This window comes from Antrostomus carolinensis, unplaced genomic scaffold (genome assembly GCF_000700745.2).
Source record: "Antrostomus carolinensis isolate BGI_N321 unplaced genomic scaffold, ASM70074v2 scaffold8364, whole genome shotgun sequence".
Lineage (NCBI taxonomy): Eukaryota > Metazoa > Chordata > Aves > Caprimulgiformes > Caprimulgidae > Antrostomus > Antrostomus carolinensis.
The window spans coordinates 56,473-68,528 of NW_010311353.1; the positions used below are offsets into that span (position 1 = coordinate 56,473).

A 12,056-nucleotide genomic window follows, 5' to 3' on the forward strand; every position below is an offset into this window, starting at 1 on the left:
CATTCCTGCAGTTTTTGTACAAAACTGACTGGAGGTTGAAAGGTGGTTTCAGTGCAGTTAATATAATCTTTTTTTTCTATGGATGTTTCTGGTTGGACTGTGAACAGAAAACGACCAAGTTCCTGTGTAAATTATTTAGTCTGAATCTAAGATGGTTTTTTTCCATTAATTTGGGCTTACTGACTAGTTAAACCATTGTCAAAACTTCATATAAGCATCTTTTTCAACATAGCTGACACTACTGAGAGCTGAGCAACACTACCTGCAAGTGACTGTGGTATACTAACAGGGTCAAAAAAGGGAGGAAACATTTTCCATGTGAAATTTGCTGCTTATTTATCCTGTAATAACAAGTGAAAAATAAAGGAAGCTTAGAAACCAATTGCATTGCCAAGAATTTTTTGCATGTGGTAACAACTGCCAATGTCTTACAGTGACATTTTTTAGTTTCTATATGCTAAGAAGGCAAGGAATGCAAAGAGATGTTACTTCTTCTGTCTCTAAAGAAATCAGAGGCACTTTCAATGGAGTAACTGTGGTACAGAAGCTAAAAAGATGTAACCTCTATTTCAAGTTCATCTGATATTAAGGCAACCTGAACAACAAGAGTTCAGTTGAAGGCCCTGTGCACCAAGGATGGATTTCTGTAGAGAATCTGGTTCTCCAAATCAAATAAAAATCTCACGACTCATAAAATCACAACTGTACACCCTGTATGCACTCCACAGATGAAATTATTTTCCTGATTTAAACATTTTTTCCACTTTTATATCTTTGAAGGTAACAACAGCAGATCTCCTTCAAGAGGCACAGCTGATATAAGACCACCATTGCCAATTCCTAGCAGACAGACTGTTCACCAAACAAACACAGAGGAAGATGAGGTACAAAACATTGCAAGTATTAACCATAACTGATAAAAACACAGCAAATTTTCTGATTTCAAGAGAGAACATTTTTCAAAGTTGTTTTTCTAGTTACTAGTCACTGTCAGGATGTTCGTAGGTGCTTTCAGTTTCCTTTTCTGTGAAAAACTTTAACACTTTATTTTGTCTTCACCAAAAAGAAACAACAATAGCAAAAACTCAGTAGAACAAAGTAAGAAAAATACTTGTTTGCTGGATTACTTGTTTTGCACAGTTGCCTTCATTTAGCATTACATATTCAGTTTTCCTTCCACAAAACCTTGGTGAGTAAACAATTCGTACCCTTTAAGTGCATTTTTTTTCACATTTCTTTAAATACGGCAAGTTTAAAGCAAACCACTCCTAGTGATAACACTGCAGGGCAACTATACATGGTATGTTCATAGGAAGTCTGCATTATTGCCTCAGATTATAATTAAAAATTAAAAAAAAAAAAATTAAAGAAACCCCAGAGAAGGCTAAGGATGCTAGTGTCCCAGGCAGACAAAAGAGAAAATGTAACTTAAAATCTGTCTTGTTCTGAAAATACTTGGAAATATCTGTTTTCCTAGCTTACTTGCAAACATATTATACCTATGTCTGTAATATTTTCAAATTTATGGAAGTAAGTAATTTTAAAATCATTTACTGCCACTTGCCATACAGTAATATATACCAGTAAGATCTCTGAAGCTCATACCTTCAGAGATTCTGCATGTATAACCAAATATCCCTCACATTCAAATTTCCCTCTATGTATATGTATGTTGTTAACATCACAAGCTAATTCATTGACAGCTGACTTTCTCCTTTATCCTCTCTCACCAAAAAACATAGGACTCACTAAATGATGAATGGTATGTTGCTTGTGTTAGCCGGCCAGAAGCAGAAGCAGCTCTTCGAAAAATAAACAAGGTACTTTTTAAATCGTTGGTGATTCCCACCATCTCCTAGCGAGATGTCCTTGCAGTCACATGGGAAGAGTGAAGGTAAATAACACGGTAAGGTTATAGCCCCAATACAGATACTTAGAGGGAGGGATTCACCTTGAATACCTTTACCCACATTAAAGTTACACATCTAGTCTAAACCAGACATGAAGGCTGTTGTTTCCCATTGTCCATGAGAACAAACTATGTGTTTCATAAGAGAAAGCAATTTCACCTCACTTCTCTTAAGAGGAGTGGCTGGTTCTCTGGAAATAGTTGTCTGTCACCAGCAAGGAATTTGTTGCAAATTCCAAGTTTCAGATAACTGGAATTAAATGAGATGAATCCTACTCTTTTCTAGGCCATATTTACCAGTAAAATGAAGTACAGATACAAACAGATGAAACCCAGGATTAACTGTGCATGCGGAGATAAACCAAATTACATCCCATCACTGTGGGAAATGTGGTTACTCTGTGGCGCTCCATAGCATATGCAGTGAGCTGAAAATGACATGTACAGCATTTCAATGACTTGTACTAGAGTCCAGCTTATGAGATCATATTCAATGCCCTTAAGAAAGGGTGTTTCAATGGAAGACTGGTTAAAACAAATCTGAAATGAAGGAAAACAGAGAGAGAGAGAGAGAGAGAGAAAGCACAAGACAATATCACTGCCTTTAACAAAATTACACAACACTATCATTATTTTAGGCTGTCTGTAAATAGATCATATAGGAACCTTGTTTGGCACTGACCAGAAATTAACTTCTCTTCTGGTTAAAGTGACATGAGGTTAGGCCTTTGGTATTTTACTTCCTCCTTTACTGGAATCTTTTTCTCACAAAACACCATTCCTCCCTTCCCTAAAAATCCGCATTTGTATCAAAGAGGAAAGTTTTAAGTACCAAATTAAAAGATAAACTTTTAAACTTTTAAAAGACAAATTACCTAAAATCTTTAATAATGCAGTTTCTCATACCAGGAGGAAAAATATTTCAGAAAGAAAAAACACTTAAAAGCATAAGTGCTCTAGATAAGGTTGTTATGCTGATCAGACCCAGAAGTGACCTTTTTTTGTCATCTTTCATTTTTTTTATCTTTCAGGATGGAACATTCTTGGTAAGAGACAGCTCAAGAAAAACTGCTACTCATCCATACGTACTGATGGTGTTGTACCGAGATAAAGTATACAACATCCAGATTCGTTACCAGGAGCAAAATCACGTATACTTGTTAGGAACTGGCTTAAAAGGAAAAGAGGTACTATGTGTTTTTAACACTACTTCTCTTCATGTTAAGGTATCTCCTCTCTAGTTCCTAAGTGTCAGGCTACTTAAGCTGGCAGTTGTTTTACTCCAGTGGAGTTCTGCTTATTGTCTTAGAGTTATTCTCAATATAATATGTTACTGCTGGAAGTAAAATCAGATTCTCCTGTTTGCACTCAGGGAATGAAGGGATAGCCTTAAAATACAGCTATAAGAAATCAAAATACCTGGTTAGGGAATATTTGTTTACCACTAAGATACCAGATAAGGGAAATATTAAGTTGAGAGCAAACCCATATCTGACAACTTTACTGCTTTGTGCACAGACTGTTGGTTTGCTTACGTCCAGTAGTACTGCACTGGATTTACTGGCACCAGACAGACCAGTCAGCACATGTACCTCAGTTCTGATCAAGTCAGAACTCTCCAAATTTATCAGACAACTTTTTGAATTTTCAAGAGCAATCATCGTGTCAAGGAGAATGATGTCATCTATTAAACAGGCCAAGACTTCATAAATTAATTATACAACACTGCAGTAGGTTCTACACACACTAGATAAAGAGTTATTGAGCTACAGATTATGGCAGGAATGAAAACAACTGATCTGATAGTATTTACTGGACCTTTTAAGACTGATAAATATTTACAGTTAAAAAACAAAACAAAACAACTTTTGGTTTTACTAATTACTAAGAACTCTGACATTTTTACCATATCCTTTTCTTCTTTTCCCATCCCACAGGATTTTTCTTCTGTAGCAGATATCATTGATTACTTCCAAAGAACACCTCTTCTTCTGATTGATGGAAAAGACAGAGGTTCAAGAAACCAGTGCATGTTAAAATACGCTGCAGGACATATTTAAGTGAGACCTTAATGAAGATCACATATAGTACCAAGGCCTACTAAAGTTTGTAAACTTCAGGGTATTTCCTTTTTCAGCAAACTAAAATAATGAAGTCATTAATAATCCTTTTAATTTTAAGGAAAAAGGACAATGTTATTTTTAAATTATGCCTTAAATGCAGTAGTCTATAAATCTGATTTTCCTACAATGTTTATAACTGTCCACTAATCATACAATACACGAGAATTTTTTATCTTCCAACATATATGTATGTTCTTGAAATTATTTCCACACCAAATTAGAGGACCCAGAAATAAATACCAATACGAGTGTCTGCTTCCATATGAGAAAAATAAAAGTCAGCTATTTTTCAGATCAGAACTGCAGCAGCAATTATTTTATTTAAAGCGATACAGAGTAAACTCAAAACTCGTCAAAGTCAAGGAGTAGACAAAAGAGAATAAAAGCTCTACTTTTTCCCACCATCCACCTCCCAATGAATCTTACTATGGCCACTTCTATAAAAGACTGGGACTCTGATCTGGATCCTAAAGACACTTAGGTTTCAGCGACACCAAAAAAAATCCCAACCCTGGGCATGCAGCTGCCTGTCAAGATCTGTGTCTGTGTTACTCAGCTATGAAACTTTGTTCACAGTTTTCTGGAAAAATATCTACAGCTATCATGTTCTCTCTGCCATGCCACTGATGATTCACTGATGGCATGTCTTAGCTCACAAATTGGAACTACGTATCTCCTAGGATCCTCTAATCTCACTCAGAAACAAGATTTTCTCCCTTAACACAGAGGTCTCTTCAGCTGTGTCTTTCTGACTCTAAACTAAGCAACTACTTTTTTACAGGAGACACATCAACAAGATTATCATTGTCTGATTTTTAATCAGTGGAACACCCCCAAATCTCTTAGAAAGCAGACAGACACAATCAGGCTAAACTTAGTTCCTCTTATACAACTGCTTTCTGTTTTTACTGCATTATTTCAAGAAAAACAGTAACATTCTCAATTCTAAAATATAAGTTGAAGCTGAAGACAACTGAAGCATGCTATATCAAGAGTTTTTCCCTTCCATTTATCCAACATTTTGTCTCGGTTTTCTAGTAACCTTTGTTTTCTGACAAGACCTTGGTTTGATAATTATGTTTGACTTTGTCACACTTTTTCACCTTTAAAGCCATTTGTGTGTATATCACTTGAAACACTTGAACCAAAACTCAAGGCAGAAAAATATCTTCCATGTAAACTGTATAGCTTCTCAGATAAGATATTCAGATTTGATAAACAGTTTTACTTTAAATATATATATTGTAAATGTTCTCTTCCTTTCTAATATATTTAGCCAGGAGCTGGAAAACAAAGTTGGCAAATTTCATTTCCATGCAACTATGAGTCAAAAAATAAAGATGAAAAATAAAATTTTAGAAATTATTAAGCTGGCAAAACCTGTTTCTAGACCTATATTTTTTAAAAAGCTCACTACTACTCCTGTGAAAGAAGTCAGTTATAATGTATGTCTTTAAAAAAATGCTAAAATTAAGAACAACATTCCCCATATTACCACTGATTCCCTGAGCTGGAGGTTGCAATTCTGTTCCACTGCACTGCCTTGAAAAGTCTGACAACCCAGAAACACCTCATATGGAATTGTTTTATTTGTTTTAAATTATCTCATTAGTGAAAGAGAAATAAAATGTAAAGTTGCAAAACAAATTATAACATGGCTTATTTTTTTCGGGAGAGTAAATCTTGATTTAATTATTCATTTGTATATGAACAAAACCACACTTTCAAACATGTCCACAAGAAAAGTATGATTCAATAATAATTGTTATAAAGTACATGAAAATACTGGCTACTCAAATTTTGGGCCGAGAAGATTTCAGGACAGAGTACGTAGACCACTGACCCTTTCTTTTGAAGCTAGGTGCATTAGAAAGTCACTACAGAAACTAGAATGAAAGTACTTTGGCCCCCTTCCTCAGCAATAGTTTTAGAATGACGAAGGCAGATCAAATGACAAGTTGCAGTTCCTCCTTTACTTACTGTTTCTTATCCTATTTTCCAGAGCACAAAGGAGATAAGAGAGCAATGACTTGAAGTAATTTAAATCTTTTGTTACTGTACCAACATATCTTTGTTTAAAAGGAGACAGACATGAAAGTGAAAAACAGACAGAAGTGAAAAACTTCATGCCCAGTTTCTTGACCTTTCTAGTTAATTATATCAGTCTTTCCAGCCCTATAGGGTTTAATTTGGGAAAGTTGGGTTAAAAAAACCTTTTCAAAATCAATAACCCACTTATAGCATTTTTCCACTCCACATTTTCAGTTTAAAATAAAAACAGTCTAACTGCAGGAAATCATACTATCGTCTTACAGTTCAAACTGAAGCAGTGTTAATAGAAGAGGATGCATGAAAATGGATGTTATTACTTAATCTGTCAAAGTTTTTTCTTCAGCTTCTCTTAAATCTTTGGCCTTCATAGGTTGGTTGAAATTCAAAATAAGGTCACAAAGCAGTAGCTGGCTTTCCACTGAAAGACAAAGGGCAGTTTATCATCATGGCATTTATTGAATCGTAGATGCTAAGTGAATGGCAATTTATATACTGCACTTCCTGAAGTGTTCATCTATCAACGCTTTCAAAAATCTGAAGGGCTGTCTTGTTTTGTTTACTTCAAGACAATTAAATAAAGTTTAGTATTAGCATACTGGTAATTTTTCTATTAGGAAACTATTGTTCCTGCAAAGGAAAGACTACCTAACAGATTTTTTCCATGGTTAGCTAGCATGTTTCCATTTCTATGTAACTACTGTTTCACTACTTTTTCAAAACAAAAGAGCAACTGTGTTGTTTCATGAGATTAAAAAACAGATGTATGACATAGAAAACCAAAGCATTCACAACTTCACACTTTTTAAAACAATGCCTTAAACAGCTTCTTGTTTAGCTGGATGATTAACTCAGAATTACCATTTAGTTTCTTCAGCTCACTGGACATTTTGTCAACATTTTTAATTGCAGCTTCAAGGTTAAACTGCCGATCAGCAGCAGCATTTTTTAACACCTATATGAAAGAGAAACAAAACATAATGGGCAGTGTACATTTGATTCATAAACTCAGTAATCCAGCCAAACATAATATTTATTAAATTTTTACTTGATTTTCTGGAATTATATTTTAAGTAAAACTTTCCCCCTTTTACAATTACCCACTTAGATATGGTAAATTGCAACTATTGAAGGCAACTACTAAAGACTCAGGCTTTATTTTTGCTTTGTTTTCTGTTCTGGGTTTGTTTTGGGTTCTGGGTTTTTTTTTACAAACTGCAATGAAATTCATCATATCAAAAACTTCCTCTTGTCACCAGCATTGTTTTCATTTTTGTTTTCGACCTAATTTTTCCTATAGAAGCTAAATGAAAATTAATCGTCACATAATATTCAGTCAACCACAAGATGGAGCTATTGTGATGTTAACGTGCATAAAATAAATTAACGCCATTGGCAATGAATATTAATTAATCAACAAATACCTGTCCAGGAACATTTATAGCTGTATAGGCAATTATTTTATAATCAACAACTTTTGGCTTATTTTGGAGATCATATTTACATTTAATTAAAAAGAAAAACTCTGGAGGCAATTAAGACTAGAAGACATTTGAAATTAAGTATAATTTGAATTTTTAAATTTATGTTACACTCTTTTTCTAGCGGTTTTTGGGGGGTTTTTTTAGGAAAAATAGTAAAGAAAATTGCACATATAATTTTCTGGCCTAGTTAATAAGCTCTCTATTTATCATTTAGAAGTTTGAAAAATAAAATCTGGAAAGCTCATGGGTAATACTATATAGAACACCTCAGCACATTGAGAAATATGACAAAAAATTGAACATACATTTAACGTAGATTCTTTGTCCAAGTCCCTCTTCCCTTCAGACAGGGGCTTTGGACTGAGGTCATTAGCCAGGGCCGAAGATCCTAAAAAGACAACCCCAAAATTATTATGAAGTAATATATATAATATATATGCATGCATGTATCTCATATAAAATATACAATAACTTTTGATAAATATAATGACTACATCTTATTTTCATTTATGTTATTTGAAAGTAGAGTCTAAGGGGTCAAATAGTTTTAATTCTTCTTGAGGAAGAATAAAATCTTGGGGTTTTTTTGTTTGCTTTCTTTTGGAGATGATGTTTCAGAAAGTTTTTAGGAGTTAAAGGTGGAATTAATTTATGGAAGGAGAATCTAAAGCACACACACAAAAAAAGTCAAGCACTGGATGTCTGCTGGTCAGTAACCGAGCTGAGATTAAATACCAGATCCCTGGGTAATTTCTTCCACCATTCTCTCTGCTCCTCTCTCCTCACACATTAGGACACCCTCAGGCAAGTTTAAGTGTTTGACATCACTGGAGAGTTGTTTCAGCCCTGAAAAAGGAAGAAAGAAAAAAAAAAAGGTTTATTTCACCCTGGTACTGTGTGTGTTCAGCAAGGAGAGTGAAATGAAATTAAAAATATGCTGCTCTCTGCTAAAGGGCAGACACCAGCACATGCCCCTCAGAGAGGGGAGAGCTGAGAGCTGAGAACCAGTGGCACCAGCCCCATGGCACACAGGCCCATGCAGCCTCATGTCTCCCAGGGTATTGCCCAAGGCCATGCTCCCAGGTATAGTCCCAGGTGCCCAAGGCCCTGCTCCCAGGTGTAGCCCCATGTGCCCATGGCCCTGCTCCCAGGTGTAACCCCAGGTGCCCAAGGCCCTGCTCCCAGGCATAGCCCAAGGCCATGCTCCCAGGCATAGCCCCAGATGCCCAAGGCCCTGCCCCCAGGTGTAGCCCCACGTGCCCAAGGCCCTGCTCCCAGGTGTAACCCCAGGTGCCCAAGGCCCTGCTCCCAGGCATAGCCCAAGGCCATGCTCCCAGGCATAGCCCCAGATGCCCAAGGCCCTGCCCCCAGGTGTAGCCCCACGTGCCCAAGGCCCTGCTCCCAGGTGTAGCCCCAGGTGCCCAAGGCCCTGCCCCCAGGTGTAGCCCCATGTGCCCAAGGCCCTGCCTCCAGGTGTAGCCCCACGTGCCCAAGGCCCTGCCCCCAGACGTAGCCCCAGATGCCCAAGGCTCTGCTCCCAGGCATAGCCCAAAGCCCTGCTTCCATTGCTCTCGAAGGCCGGGGGGTAGCACAGCCAGGCCCCCGGCTGCCCCATTCCCCAGCAGGCACAGCGGGTGCCAGCAGCTAAACTCACAGAACACCGGACACCATAGGCTGATTTTGCTCCTCCTCCCTGTCCTTGAGGAAATGGCAGCCTGGCTGACCCCGGCACTTCACAGGTGCTGGTGGGATCTGTAGGTGGGCAGCAGCACAGCCCTTTCCACCAGAGGTGAGGAGCCTGCCTCTACCACAGCCGGGCTGTGCCAGGGCTTCCTCCAGCTGGCAGCGGGATGAGCTGGTCACTCCAGCTCAGCCCTGGGAGGCACCAATCCCCCGGCACTGCCAGCAGCTCCCGGGCTTGGGGCTGGCAGCAGCCCACGCTGGTGGGAGGAAGCGTGTGCCCTGGGCACAGGCAGCCCCAGCGCCTTGCTGCCTTCTGTTTGGCTCAGCAAGGAAAGCCCCATGATGTGTCCATCTTCCAGCACATGAAATGTCAGTAGGTTGCAAGAACCCTGTAGGAGTTGTGATTTTAGGAGTGGGAGGTAAAAAGTAACCACAAATGTTGCAAGAGCTGAAGAAGAAATGGCAAAGAGAAGACTGAGGCGTCAATGGGGGAGTGGTGAAGGGTGATTTCCTCTCCTTTGAGGCTCTGCCTGTGGAGCGCTTATTGCATGTTGCAGCAACTAATTTATAAGCCATCAGTTCCTTTTTGTCATTGATTTAAATTCACATTGAGTCAGTGTAATTTATGATGAGTAAAGATAAAATAATGAATCTAAATTCACAGAAGACTAGAAAGGCACTTTGCTATACAGCTTTATCAATTTAGACTACAATAAAGAACACTGCCCTCGGATGCACATATCTGACTTGAATTTAAATCAAGAAAAACTGCTAAATAATGACCTGGAGTTGGGAACTCTTTGTTTCTTCCCCAGTGTGTGCCCTGTAGCACTTAAAGACAGGGACACCAAGTAAGGGAATGGCTGACAGCACTTTTATTTAATTTAGAATCATAGAATGGTTTGGGTTGGAAGGGACCTTAAAGATCATCTAGTTCCAACCCCACTGCCAAGGCAGCGACACCTTCTACTAGTCCACGTTGCCTAAAGCCTCATCCAGCCTGGCTTTGAAAACTTCCAGAGAGGGGGCATCCACAACTTCTCTGGGCAACCTGGGCCAGTGTCTGACAAAGCTCACAGGAAATAATTTATTCTAATGTCTAATCTAAACCTACCCTCTTCCAGTCTAAAGCCACTATCACTACCTGCCCTTGTCAAAAGTCCCTCCCCACTTACTGCAACCACTTTTCCTGCTGCTCAGCATTCACCTATATTTTGAACTTGCTGTTTGGCACCAGTGCAGGAAGGTTACCAGTACCTCAGAGAAATTACTTGAATGTGCAGTAGAGGACAGACCAACAGAGAAGTCAGCTGCCTGCTATTTACTTACTCTTCCATTCATTGCCTTTTTCAGGGGTGTGCTTTCACAAAACTTCTTTAAAATAAGTTGTTTTGTGACTGCAGGTGAAGTTAAATTGCAGCTCAGAATAGCATTTTCTGTTAAGGTACAACTGAACCATGATTCAAAGAGAGAACATGATAGACTGCTTAGATTGTGCAGCTTTCTGAAGAGCAGGAAACACTTCACAAGTGCACTAATTTCTGTACTACACTAAAAAAAACTCTTTCAGTTTATAAGGTCTTGCAAGGAGCCCAGTGCAAAAAAGTTAGCTGTGCCCTTTCAGTATGCCTCTAAGGAGTAGTTGGGGATGTGAAGGTTGGGGGCAGCCTTGGCTGTAGTGATCATGAGACTGTGGAGTTCAGGATCCAGCTAGGAGGAAACAGGGCAGTAAGTAAGACTGCAACCCTGAGGTTCAAGCGTGCTAACTTTGGCCTCTTCAGGGACCTTCTTGGAAGAATACTGTGAGATCAGACCCTTGAAAGAAGAGGGGTGCAAAAGAGCTGGTTAATATTCAAAACCACTTCCTCCAGGCTCAAGAACAATGCATCCCTGTGTGCAAGAAGTGGAGCAAAGGGGGAAGAAGACCAGTGTGGATGAACAAGGAGCTCCTGGCAAATCTCAAACATAAGCAGGAGGTGTACAAGAGGTGGAAACAAGGAGAGACCATTTGGAAAGAATATAAGGGCGTCACCAGAGCATGAAGAAATGTGATGAGGAAGGCCAAGGCCCAGTTGGAACTAAATCTGGCAAGGGAGGTCAGAGACAACAAGAAGGGCTTCTTCAAATACATCAATAACAAAAGGAAGGCCAGGGAAAATATGGGGCCACTACTGAGTGGGGCAAGGTACCTGGTAACAGAGGACATGGAGAAAGAAGAATTACTGAATGCCTTCTTTGCTTCAGGAATCCCTGTCCCAAGAGACCAGCGAGAGAGTCTGGAAAAAGGAAGACTATCCCTTGGTCAATGAGTATTGGGGTTAGAGATCGACTATGCAACCTTAACAGCCACAAGTCCATGGGTCCTGATGGGATCACCCACGTGAGCTGAGGGAGCTGGTTGACATCATTGCTAAGCCAGTCTCAATCACCTTTGAGAGGTCATGGAAATAAGGAGAGGTTCCTGAAGACTAGAAGAAGGCAAATGTCATTCCTGTCTTCAAGAAGGGTAAGAAGGACCTGGGAGTCCTGGTGGGCAACAAGTTAAATATGAGCCAGCAGTGTGCTCTTGTGGCCAGGAAGGCCAAAAGTATCCTGGGTTGTATTAGGAAGAGTGTTGCCCGAAGGTTAAGGGAGGTTCTCCTCCCCCTCTACTCAGCCCTGGTGAGGCCCCACCTGGAGTATTGTGTCCAGTTCTGGGCTCCCCCGTACAGGAAGGACATGGAACTCCTGGAGCATGTCCAGCAAAGGGCAACTGAGATGATGAAAGGGCTGGAGCATCTTTCATATGAGGAAAGGCTGAGGGAGTTG

At 39.5% G+C, this 12,056-nt stretch overlaps 1 protein-coding gene across 1 annotated transcript in view; it reads left to right on the plus strand.

Annotated features, from left to right (window-relative positions):
* LCP2 (lymphocyte cytosolic protein 2) overlaps positions 1-3,969 on the plus strand; it is a 30,447-nt gene extending 26,478 nt beyond the window's left edge. The window contains exons 18-21 of the mRNA XM_029084674.1: positions 757-893; positions 1,746-1,820; positions 2,941-3,096; positions 3,847-3,969. Coding sequence (XP_028940507.1) covers positions 757-893; positions 1,746-1,820; positions 2,941-3,096; positions 3,847-3,969 — 491 coding nt within the window. The remainder of the gene's footprint in view (positions 1-756; positions 894-1,745; positions 1,821-2,940; positions 3,097-3,846) is intronic.
* Positions 3,970-12,056: the final 8,087 nt, after the last annotated feature.